The sequence below is a fragment of the Oncorhynchus tshawytscha genome, linkage group LG13 (assembly GCF_018296145.1).
Source record: "Oncorhynchus tshawytscha isolate Ot180627B linkage group LG13, Otsh_v2.0, whole genome shotgun sequence".
NCBI classification, from domain to species: Eukaryota; Metazoa; Chordata; class Actinopteri; order Salmoniformes; family Salmonidae; genus Oncorhynchus; species Oncorhynchus tshawytscha.
Window position 1 is genome coordinate 42,615,498 of NC_056441.1, and position 13,199 is coordinate 42,628,696.

The 13,199-nt window shown below is 41.3% G+C and overlaps 1 protein-coding gene across 5 annotated transcripts in view; it reads left to right on the forward strand.

Moving 5' to 3' along the window:
* The window catches only part of LOC112266658 (sodium bicarbonate cotransporter 3-like), a 66,111-nt gene that overhangs the window by 7,078 nt on the left and 45,834 nt on the right, over positions 1-13,199 (forward strand). For all 5 annotated transcript variants that reach the window (XM_042295747.1, XM_042295746.1, XM_024444339.2 and 2 more), the window contains exons 2-3: positions 8,932-9,013; positions 10,637-10,774. In XM_042295747.1, coding sequence (XP_042151681.1) covers positions 8,932-9,013; positions 10,637-10,774 — 220 coding nt within the window. The remainder of the gene's footprint in view (positions 1-8,931; positions 9,014-10,636; positions 10,775-13,199) is intronic.

Sequence of the window (13,199 nt, forward strand, 5' to 3'; positions counted from 1 at the left end):
AGCTATGTTTGCTCTGAATTAGTACAATTATTAGCTAGCTAACTAGCGAATAGCATAAGTGGCTAACACAATTTGTAAGCTAACACAAGTTGCTAAGAAAATACAAAATAGCTGTTTGCAGACAATAAGATACACAAATGAAAAGTGTAATTATAGAACGCTTGTGGATGTATATTAAGAATGCTGAAAGCAGCATCATTGTCATCAATATATTGTTACATCTGCTGCATTGACCATGCAGACCAAAGAGTGAACCAAAGAAAATACAGTAACTCACTGAACTATCGGTAAATGATCTTGTGGTCGGGCACAAACAAGTGCTCTCCTTGAGTGACAGGAGGCAGGGATTGGTGAGAGAGAAGGAGAGGGATGACCCAAGTAGTGGAGTAAACTATAAAAAACGGATTGGCGTATCACATTTAACAAACCAAATATCGAAATATATCAAATCAAATGTTATTGGTCACATACACGTGATTAGCATATGTTATTGCAGGTGTAGCGAAATGCTACCTTCTAGCTCCGACAGTGCAGTAATATCTAACAAGTAATATCTAACAAATTACACAACATATACCCAATACACACAAATCTAAGTAGGAATGAATTAAGACTATATACATATGGACGAGCGATGTCAGTGCGGAACGGACTAAAATACAGCAGAATAGTATAGAATACACTATATACATATGCGTTGAGTAATGCAAGATATGTAAACATTATTAAGTGACTAAGATACCGTAGAATAGTATAGAATACAGTATATACATATGAGATGAGTAATGCCAGATATGTAAACATTACAGTGACTAGTGTTCCTTTCCTTAAAGTGGCCAGTGATTTCTAGTCTATGCCTGTAGGCAGCAGCCTCTAATGTGCAAGTGATGGCTATTTAATAGTCTGATCGCCTTGAGATAAAAGCTGTTTTTCAGTCTCCCGATCCCAGCTTTGATGCACCTGTACTGACCTCGCCTTCTGGATGAAAGTGGGGTGAACAGGCAGTGGCTCAGGTGGTTGATGTTCTTGGTGATCTTTTTGGCCTTCCTGTGACATCAGGTGCTGTAGGTGTCCTGGAGGGCAGTGAGAGTGGAAAGGCAGTTTACCAGTTAACTTACAACAGCTCGTCCCCTGAACGATAGCTAAGAGATAGGTGAGAAGGGAGAGTGGAAAGGCAGTTTACCAGTTAACTTACAACAGCCCGTCCCCTGAACGATAGCTAAGAGGTAGGTGAGAAGGGAGAGGAAGTTTACCATTTGACTTACAACAGCCCGTCCCCTGAACGATAGCTAAGAGGTAGGTGAGAAGGGAGAGTGGAAAGGCAATTTACCAGTTAACTTACAACAGCCCGTCCCCTGAACGATAGCTAAGAGGTAGGTGAGAAGGGAGAGGAAGTTTACCATTTGACTTACAACAGCCCGTCCCCTGAACGATAGCTAAGAGGTCGGTGAGAAGGGAGAGGAAGTTTACCATTTGACTTACAACAGCCCGTCCCCTGAACGATAGCTAAGAGGTAGGTGAGAAGGGAGAGTGGAAAGGCAATTTACCAGTTAACTTACAACAGCACGTCCCCTAACGATAGCTAAGAGGTAGGTGAGACGGTGATGAAGCATACTTCATGAGCTGTAACCGAAAACAACTGGTATTTGTAAAGTTTGAGGTGAGGGAGAAAGTGTGGTGGAACAATTATTGTTAACATTATTAAGTAACGTTATCTTGCTAGCTGGATCGATTTCTCCGTTAGATAGCCAGAGAAATGTTTAGCAACATTTGCCAACTTAACTGATAAAATATTTGAATTCATGATGTGAAACTTTGCTGGCTAATAATGTCAGACAGCTAACATTAGGTACTTAACGTTACAATATCAGATGAGCTAACGTTAGTAACCAAACCAATTCGCTATAGTATTAACTGGTATACGACTCCTTGCCATTCCTCAAGTTATAACGTGTTAGTTGCTTACTGGACACCGACAATCTGTGTGACACGTTAACTAGCTAACTACTAAAGTGATCTGTGAACTAATGTTTTCTCTTTACAGTATGTGATTAATTTTCAGAATAAGAGAATTAGGTGAAAATGAGACGTTGCTTGTTAAACAAGTGTAGCTGGAGCTGGGCCTGGCTTAAGCTGGAAGCCACTATAAAGGTGAAAGAAACACCACACACTTTCCCTCTTTCTCACTTTTTCAATACAGTGGATAAAAAGGGTTATGCCAGGTGTACTCTGCCTGAGAGAGATCAGTTATGCCAACAAAGGGTATCATGCTCTACTGGCACATTGTAGAACCGTTGTCCATAGGCACATGTACAGTGTAATAATATGTAGCCCAAAGATACTGCTTTTGTTGTGTTGAATGTGACAGTAACACGTGTGAGTGGGGGGGGGTATTTAATTTTGTACTCAGTGAACTGTTTTTGCATACATGTAGCCTTGTGCACTTGATCGCTGTCTACTATAGTGGCCACTATAATACGGTAAAAAAAGAATGAAACTAACAGGCAATCTATTTCTACTTTATGATGTTTTTTTCCCCAAGTGCAATATTTGGATGTGTGGTCAAAAGCATTCTATTATAATATTATAAAGGCTGTCATGGCTAACTGCAATATTAGTGTATTGTTTTTTCTCAAGACTTGAGTGTCATTCGCAGTAAAGTCTAGGCAACAAATAACATTTTTTTGCTATGAGCTAGGTTCACATGAACCACTTTTTATTTTACACAGCGACTGATCATGTAGATCATATTCTTTGTTTAATTAGTTAAAACCTGAATTTCCCCCTAGCAGGAATTGTGTCACCTTTTTGGGCCCTCACCAGTTTGTATCCCTGCTGTAGGCTGTCTCATTATCGTTGGCAATCAAGCCTACTACTGTTGTGTCGCCTGCAAACTTGATGATTGAGCTGGAGGCGTGCTTGGTCACGCAGTCATGGGTGAACAGGGAGTACAGGAGGGGGCTGAGCACACACCATTGTGGGGCCCCAGTGTTGAGGATCAGCGGAGTGGAGGTGATGTTTCCTATCTTCACCAACTGAGGGCGGCCTGTCAGGAAGTCCAGGACCCAGTGGCACAGGGCGAGGTTCAGACCAATGGCCTCCAGCTTAATGATGAGCTTGGAGGGTACTATGGTGTTGAATAGTAGTCAATAAACAGCCTTCTTATAGATGGCGATTGCATCGTCTGTGGATCTATTGGGGCAGTAAGCGAATTGAAGTGGGTCTAGGGTGGCAGGTAAGGTAGAGGTGATATGATCCTAGAAGGTAAAGTAAAAACCCAAACCAATCCTTGCATCAATACCGGTATTAGGGTAAAATACGGTATATCTGGACAGCACTCCTGGTTTTACAGAAATAAAAGCCAAAACACTAGGGAATTGCACTAGCAGTCTCTCTCCATCCTGCTTACCTCACAAGACCTAGCCCCCCCCTGTCACTCCAGCACATTTGTTGTTCCTTGACCACGAGACACTTTCGTTCAGTCTGCATGGTCAATGCAGCACATGCAACAATGTTGATAACAACAATGCTGTTTCCACTTTACGTCTTAATATAAATCCACAAGCATTCTATAATAACACTTAGTTTGTTTCCTACATCTGCAAATCAAATCAACGTTAGCAAACAGCTAGTTTGTCTTTTCTTAGCAAGTTGTTACTAAATCATATTAGCCACTAATGCTAATCGCTACTTAGCTGGCTAAGTGTACTGAGTCAGCTATGTAGGTCCCCTAGAAAATACTGACCAACACTTTGGTTCCTACCCTGTAACAATAACCCTGGCATTATAATAATTATTATTATTATTTCCATGATTCCAACAGTTTACCCAAGTGTTTTGATCTAAATCAAATCGCAATTGCATCATAAAAAGAATGCCTAGTTTTTCTGCCAATATCGTGCACCCATACACGGCAGTGTGGAAATGATCTCAAATGAGTGCAGAAAATGCAGAAATTGATGAAAATGCAGAAAAAGATTTATGGTTGAAGTTTATTTGAACAGTATAATCCAATAAAAATTGAGAAAACCCAAATCAATTACAATGTATGTGTTGCCACCCTAGGGTCATGCCCCTACTCATAAGTCAATTTATTATTCCAAAACATAAAATAACATAAAATACCGTCAGAAATTAGATAAATACTGTGATATGATATTTTGGCCATATCGCCCAGCCCTATAAGGAGGCACAGGCAGGTCAAAAAGAGTCTCCTCTCCCAGTCACAATACCTCATGTGGGGCTGAAATAGACACTGTGGTGGTTGCTGGAGAGTTGAGAGACCTGTCTGTCATCGTCAGGGGGCCATATGAAACAGTGGGAAATATTGTGAGGAAGCAGAGTGATGATCTCTTATTACATTTGGTTGGATTCTGGTGACATATCAAGTGTAATTAGTAGACTAGGCCCATTGTGTGTTTCTGCCCTGCTTGTCAGGGCTGAGTGTCTATCACTAATAAAAAGTGTTTTTTCCTCTTCCTGTCTGACTGCACTGCCAGCCAGGCAGAACCTCCCCTGTTCTTCTGCCAGCCAGAATCTCCCATGTTTCACTGCATTGCCTGCCAGGCAGAACCTCCCCTGTTCCACTGCACTGCCAGCCAGGCAGAACCTCCCTTGTTTAAAGCCAATTTATGGTCAATCTCGAAAGAGTACTGTCCGTACATCATTTACTGCGATGCGGCCTCTGCAGAAGTGAGCACATTCATACTTGCGCTTCGCAGAGCTGTTATGAAAGAAGGTGTCAAGGAAGTGAGTTTGTGTTTATACAGGATGTGCACCCCTACCTACCCAATCATGTGAATGCAGAGCTATAGGGAGCCCTCCGCGTTGTTAAAACATTTGGGAGGCACACGGCGATGCATTGATTTGAGGCTTGATTTGTTCTCCGCAAGCCTCCAGAGGCGTTGCAATTGCATCACAACATCCGTACGGAGCCTCCGGACCTCATTGCCTGATCAAGCATAAATCTGCTTTTACCTGGACTGCCAGCCAGGCAGAACCTCCCCTGTTCTACTGCACTGCCAGCCAGCCAGGCAGAACCTCCCCTGTTTCACTGGACTGCAAGCCCACCAGCCAAACATAACCTCCTGTTCCACTGCAATGCCAGGCAGGCAGAACCTCCCCTGTTCCACTGGACTGCCAGCAAGCGAGGCCATACAGAGTGCAGCTTGCATTATTGAAGCCCCAAAATTATTGGTGTAACTCCCACAGTTCAAAGTCAGATGCTGAGCACTGCTGATTGTGCTGGTTAAAAGGTAGACTCAGCAATGCATGAAGTAAACGGAAATATCTTGTCGAATTCAGCAACAACCAAGACCGTTGGAGCATGAGGCTAACTCCACTGTTTTGGTTCTGTAGCTATCACGTTGTAGCTGCGTGAAGCGCACCCTTGCACATGCGCAGATACTCTGTGTGCCTGTGTGAGAGCAGTGTTGCATCGCGCTCATCTGAATATCTGCGCTGCTGCTCATACCAACATCGCTGAGTCTGTTTAATATTATATTATTTTAAAGCCCATCTAGGTACTGATGCGTGCAACTCCCACAGTTCAAAGTCAGTTGCTGAGCATTGCTGATAGTGCCGGTTAATATTATTTCAAAGTCCATCTAAGGACTGATGCTGCAAATTTGGGCAAGCTTTAAAGGACCGTTTAAAAAAAAATGTTTTACCAAATCTCTATTTTTGATGAAAGCACGCATTTGCTTGTGCACTAACAAGTATTGCTCAAATCCAACAAAACAGAATATAAAATACTGAAATTACACTATTTCATGTGTACAACATCTGCATCACTATTATAGTTTTGCAGTTTTTAAAAGGACGATTATTTAGTGTTTTTGGAGCTCTTGTCCATGTTTTCTGCACGCCCACATTCTGCCGAATGAGCCTGAGGAGGTTTATCGCTGGTCGGGTAAGTTTCTCAGAACCAAGTGAAATCACATATGCCATTTACATTCCAAAGTAGAGATTGTCCTTTAAGCATGATGGTGCAATGCCCTGACTGTTGATAGGCCTAATTCAATGTGTCAATGTTTGAAACTAAACTTTTTTATTAAATTACCCCATTTCTGGGATGCCATTTTGCATCACAGCATCAGTACATTTATGATAAAAGAATACATCTACTTACTTACTGTGGCCAAAATGATTTATGTGACCTTATGCTAATACTGTTCCAGTACAGGTCCGTGAGGAATAATTAAAGCAGATATGTGACCCACCACCTGGATTCGGTCCTACTGTATGTACTGTAGCAAAATTTGAAGCTCAGAGCTAGAAAAAAAATCTCATACACTGCAGTTGTATGGAAGTGTACTAAACAACCAACTGGTTTCAAGACTAAAGACTGGGTTATACTACTTCTATCGACATGTCTGTATACAGTTGTCGCATTGACATTATGAACATTTATTGTCGTCTGACATCAAACTTGTTCTTGTCGTTATGAAAAAGTACAAACACAAAAGCAGTCTGGTGGTCCAAAAGAGCATAAGTGGTGTATTTTAACACCAATAAACCAATTTCTTTCAAAATGTATCTAGTAAACCAACCAAGCAACTTTCTAAACAATGTTTTGGTTAGTTTTTAGCTTGTTAGCTAGCTAGGCAGTTCAAATAATGACCACATCATATAGCTGACAAAGTATTCATTATTACAGGAAAATAAACTCACAACAAGATACTTCTTTACAAGTTAATGACAGAATATAGCTTGGTTGTGAGTGTGATTAAATAAAAGCAAGGCATTCTACCAGATAATCTTAGAATTTGGACACTGTATCGTTGGCCTAACCTTATATCCTAATTTGACTTTGGTGCATGTTTTGACTTTCATGTGTCATGTTGTTCTTCACATTACCGCCTCTGTTAAACACACAATATCAAATAAAATCTGTTTATTTGTCATATGCACAGGATAGAGAAGGTGTAAACGGTACAGTGAGATGGTTACTTGCATAGTGGGGTCTTTTGTTTAAACATGTAGTTAGCTTAACTAGCTAAACAATGAACCATAATCCCAACTCATAACGTTACTATCCTGCATGAATCTACAGGTAGCTAAAGCTAACCAAACTAGGTTCAATGTTAGCTAGCTAGCTAACATTACGCTATAACACGCAATGCAAATGGCTCTGAGATATGAATAATATTACTACACAGATCATACATGTAACATTAGCTAGCAAGCCAGCCAGCTAACGTTAGCTAACTAACAGTACGCTTTAACTTGCAATGAAAACAACTTTCTGACAAAATTTGAAATGTATAATATCTAAAAATGTAGCTAGCTAGACTCTCTTCCACGTATACATGGATGAACGCTTCTCCCACTCTGTCACGGATGCCATGGTTGCCCTTAGTTTGAAGATGTAATCCAGAGACAGGTGTTTTATACAACAGCTTTTTGTGTGTTCTCTTTTCGACTCCCTCCACATACTTGCAATCAAACACCTACATTTTATCCTTCTCCTTAGCTATCATACTCTGCTTCCACCGAACATTTCACTGATTTCAAAACTCTGCCCTCCAGAAAGTGGAAGAGCATTAGCAACACATTTGCAGTTATTTGTGATATCTTTCAAAAATATGCATTAGAAAGGATTACCTACACATACTGAGCAATTCATGTTATAGACGGAAACGTGCTACATGGCAGACCAATCCAAACTCATCTCTCGGCATGTCCAGCCCTTTATCTCAGCCAATCGTGGCTAGTGGGAAGGTTCCTTTCTTTTTCCGTGGCTAAACCAACTAGGCTCATAATTTTATTTGTATTTACAGATGGCACACAAGTTTGTTATTAAGGCACATGAAAGTTCATATGTTCCAGAAGGCATTTCTGCCAAAAAAAACAATCTGTAAGGAAAAAAAGGATTACGTTCAAATGCCTCTTCTGTGAACAAGTCACATATAGGGCTAACCCCCTAGTGTAGGGGTATTCAAATCTTACCCTATAAGTTCCGGAGCTTGCTGGTTTTCTGTTCTACCTGACAATTAATTAATGATACCCACCTGTTGTCACAGGTCTAAATCAGTCCCTGAATAGAGGGGATTTTCTTTTTTAAGCAGTAGAACTGGCTTCGAGGTCCAGATTTGGATTTGAGGGTGTTATGGTTTTCTTCCGTCGAAAGAGAGTCGGACCAAAATGCCAAAATAAATATGGTTCCCAATCAGAGACAACGAGAATCACCTGCCTCTGATTGAGAACCGCCTCAGGCAACCATAGACTTTGCTAGAACACCCCACTAAGCCACAATCCCAAAACCTACGAAAAACCCCAATACACAAACACACCACAAAATAAACCCATTTCACACCCTTGCCTGACCAAAATAAAGAAAGAAAACACAAAATACTAAGACCAGGGCGTGACAGAGGGCCCTAGTGTACCTCACAACAAAGATCTCCTGGAACACGCCTGTGATAAAGTACCATTACCTTTCCTTCAGAGGATGGAAAAATAGGAATCTCTAGCCTCGTATAACCATCCTGATCTCACGAGCGTACGGTATTCTGTTTTGCTGCACAGATTCTGTTAAAAGAAGCAAAACAAGAGTGCAGAGGTCAGGATGGTGGATCAGGCTAACATTTCCTAGCCCAGCCTCAGGAATACTGTCAAATAGGCCTAATCCCGAAGACAATACATAATAATAGACTCTTCTTCCTGAAATCAAATCAAGCACAAATGCTGTGTGTCAAAGCAGCTTGTTCTCTGCAAAGGCACCAAAAGGTGTTGCTCCTGTTGTTCTTTGAATATCAGACAAGCATCCATCTTGTTGGTAATTTCGGTAGTACCTATACTAATGGCTGAAGGTGCTGTGATACCAGTCTGGTGGTCAAGTCATTTTTATAAGCCTCTGGCTCAGTCGCGGTTTCAACTGTCAGTTTATTGGTCCATTAAAGGCCTAAAATCTCTTTCCATCTCTCTTAGGGTCTGGACGAGGAGGCCATCATTGACCTCGGGAAGACCAGCTCCACCACCAACACCAACTATGAGACGGAAGACCTGGAGAGTAAGTCTAGTCTAGACTTCTTCCCTGGTCCATACAGCCCTACCAACTTACTGTACTTATGTGTATGTCTATGCCTGTATGTTAATCCCTGTGTGCAATGTGTTGGAGAAATGGTGTGCTAGTTGAATTGGCTCAATTCAGTCAATTGCATTGAATTGAAATTGAACTCAACCCTGGTTCCAGTCAGTCTCTGTGAATGTACCAGTTTGTGTACCTGCCTTTATTACTGTTGTGTCTAGATGCCCTTTTTTCTGTCTCTGTGTGGATGATTCCTGTCCACATTATAGGCCTAGATACGTGCTGTGAATAGAAAGAACAGGTGTTGCTGGTTTTGTTTCTCAGGGGGCCTTGGCAGATTAAAGCCAGCCCCATCCGGGCTCTCCTCACCTGGGTGTGGGGTATGTTCATTATCCAGACAAACATGAGCCCACTGACATATGGCAAATGTAATTGAGCTTAACTGTTGTGTACGCCTTTATTCAAGTCCAGCTGGTCGTATCACATGAAAGTACTGTACATATGACACGGTGGTGTCTGACACAGTGGTGTCTCCTTACAACCCAAACATTCTCTGCCTATCTGACTATGATTAACTGCAAATCTGGCCTCTGATTATCTGGCCCGTCTAGGTAACAAAGCTAGCATTTTCTCTCTGAGCTGTACATTCCAGGGGATTTCAAACACGACCTGTGATTATCTCTAATGGGTACTGAGAACGCCTACCAATCACCTGCCTAGTTCCCCAAGCAGAAATAGGCTGCATGTTTCATTGGAGCTTGCAGTGAAGTACATGGTATGGTTGACTAAGAGAGTACTAAATGGTCAGTAGACTGTCTATGGTCATACAAAACAGTATGATGAGTAACTTTTTATTAGACGTCAATGTGTATGTCATGAAATTAATGACTACTTTCAATTTATGTAGGAAAATCGAAATAAACAAACTGAGATGCAAGGTTTTTCCAGGAAGCAGATGATATTTGAGTTATAATTATTTTAGAAACAGAGCTGGCAGCGAGCCAGTTGTTATTGAAACCAATCCTCTGTGGTCCTTCTCCTGGGAACGAGGCAGAGACAGGAGAGTGTTTTAAAGGAAGTGTCATTGCGGCTCACGTCTGGAGAATGCAGCTAGCAAATAACATCATTACCACATGTACTGTACATGTTCTCTCTCTCTCTCTCTCTCGTTTGCCATTCTCTCTCTCTCTCTATCCATTATCCCTCTCCTTTCCCCTGTTTTGTTTCTGGTATTTTTGTCTCTCTTCATTCCTCTCAAACAATATATCCCTCTCTCTATTGCCTTTCTCTTTTTCTTTGTATATCCATCTGTTAGGCTCATGTCTTTCTCTTATCTTTTCCTTTTCCTTCTCCCCTTCTTATGTATTGTTTTCATCAGCTCTCCCAGAGTATCTCTCAAATCAAAGTAGAATGACTCATCCTCCCAAAACATCTATTGGCACAGAAAACTAGGACATTTGCATTTCATAGCAAGAATCCAACAAACAGTGAAAATAAACAAATGTGAAAAAAGTGATTGTATTTTTTCCTGTCTAAGTAGGTTATTCACAGGAAATGGAGCCTGGTAATCTGTAAATCTCTCTGGTTTGGTGTGGTGTGTCTCAGGCCACAGGGCAGTCTATGTCGGGGTCCATGTGCCGCTGGGCCGGGAGAGCAAACGCAGGCACCACGGCAGAGGCCACAAACACCACCGCAAGAGGAGGGAGCGGGAGGAGGACCGCGAGGAGGAGGACCCCACTTATGGTAACTAACTTCTACCTTAAAGTCCAGTTAAAAGCATCAGCTGACTGTTAGAAATGTTGGTAGAGGTGCTGACTAAAGGAATAGTAAACGTCAGACACTTTATAGGCTGACAGAAATTGCTGACAACAATTTAATAGGTTAACAATTGTCATCCATTAAATTGTTGGGAGCATACATAGAATATGCGACTTTGTTTTTACGCAACAAACTTCTACCTTCCTTGATGCTCTTTATGCATCTCCTCATGCAATGTAATAAAATGTGTGGTGGAACATATGGCTAAATAGACTTAAATCTATGTTGTTACCCTACATATAAGTAGGCTATCATGGGGTAATTTGGATAAAGAGTCAGGGCTTTTAGTGTTGCGCTAATGTACCGGTAGACATAATCATAATGTATTGGAATCGTATCAAAGCAAAAACTGCCACCACAAATTCAGCTGTTGCCCTTAAACATTTTCCCCCAAATGATTTGTAACAATTTACTTTATTTATTGACATTTTTTACATTTTCACAAGCATTCCCCCTAAAAAATGACAACATAATTGTTACGGCTTTCTTCCGTTGAAAGAGAGTCGGACCAAAATGCAGTGTGGTAAGTTAGATACATATTTAATGATGAAGAAAAAACGAACAAAACAACAAACGTAACGTGAAAACCTAAACAGTCTATCTTGTGCTAACACACACAGAGACATGAACAATCACCCACAAACACACAGTGAAACCTGGGCTACCTAAATATGGTTCCCAATCAGAGACAACGATAATCACCTGACTCTGATTGAGAACCGCCTCAGGCAGCAATAGACTATACTAGACAACCCTACTCAGCCACAATCCCAAACCTACTAAAACCCCAATACAAAAACACAACACAAAATAAACCCATGTCACACCCTGGCCTGACCAAATAAATATATAAAACACAAAATACTAAGACCAGGGCGTGACAATAATGCCCCTTTTACCCCCCTTCCTTCCCACACAGAACATCTCTCCAACACATACACAGAACAACATGCTACACCCCCCCCCCAGTATTGGCCTCAATTATGTACAAAATAACAAGACAGAGTGTCCTCAAAATCAAATAATAGCAGATAAATGAATCAACACAAATACATAATAAACTGGCCAGTGAGTGTATATTGTACACCCGTCTAGTACTGGGTCGGACCCACCTTTGCCTCCAAAACAGCCTGATACAAGGTGTAGGAAATGTTCCTTGCTTGGTATCAAGGGACTTAAAGTGTGCCAGGAAAATCTTCCCCACACCAGTACACCACCGCCACCAGCCTGTACCGTTGAGACCAGGCAGGATGGGTCCATGGACTCATGCTGTTTACGCTAAATCCTGACTCGGCCATCAGCATGACCCAACAGCATTCGTCGGACCAGGCAATGTTTTTCCACTCCTCAATTGTTTGTTGTTGGTGATCGTGTGCCCACTGCAGCCACGTTTTAGCTGATGGGAGTGGAATCCGGTGTGGTCCTCTGCTGCAATAGCCCATCCAGATCGACAAGTTGTGTGTTCCGAGTTGAAGTGTTATTTTTATAGTCATGGCCAAAGTGTTGAGAATGACACAAATATTAATTTCCACAAAGTTTGCTGCTTCAGTGTCTTTAGATATTTTTTGTCAGATGTTACTATGCAATACTGAAGTATAATTACAAGCATTTTATACGTAAGTGTCAAAGGCTTTTATTGACAATTACATGAAGTTGATGTAAAGAGTCAATATTTGCAGTGTTGACCCTTCTTTTTCAAGACCTCTGCAATCAAATCAAATCAAATTTTATTTGTCACATACACATGGTTAGCAGATGTTAATGCGAGTGTAGCGAAATGCTTGTGCTTCTAGTTCCGACAATGCAGTAATAACGAGCAAGTAATCTAACTAACAATTCCAAAAAAACTACTGTCTTATACACAGTGTAAGGGGATAAAGAATATGTACATAAGGATATATGAATGAGTGATGGTACAGAGCAGCATAGGCAAGATACAGTAGATGATATCGAGTACAGTATATACATATGAGATAAGTATGTAAACCAAGTGGCATAGTTAAAGTGGCTAGTGATACATGTATTACATAAGGATGCAGTCGATGATATAGAGTACAGTATCAACGTATGCATATGAGATGAACAATGTAGGGTAAGTAACATTATATAAGGTAGCATTGTTTAAAGTGGCTAGTGATATATTTACATCATTTCCCATCAATTCCCATGATTAAAGTGGCTGGAGTAGAGTCAGTGTCATTGACAGTGTGTTGGCAGTAGCCACTCAATGTTAGTGGTGGCTGTTTAACAGTCTGATGGCCTTGAGATAGAAGCTGTTTTTCAGTCTCTCGGTCCCAGCTTTGATGCACCTGTACTGACCTCGCCTTCTGGATGACAGCGGGGTGAACAG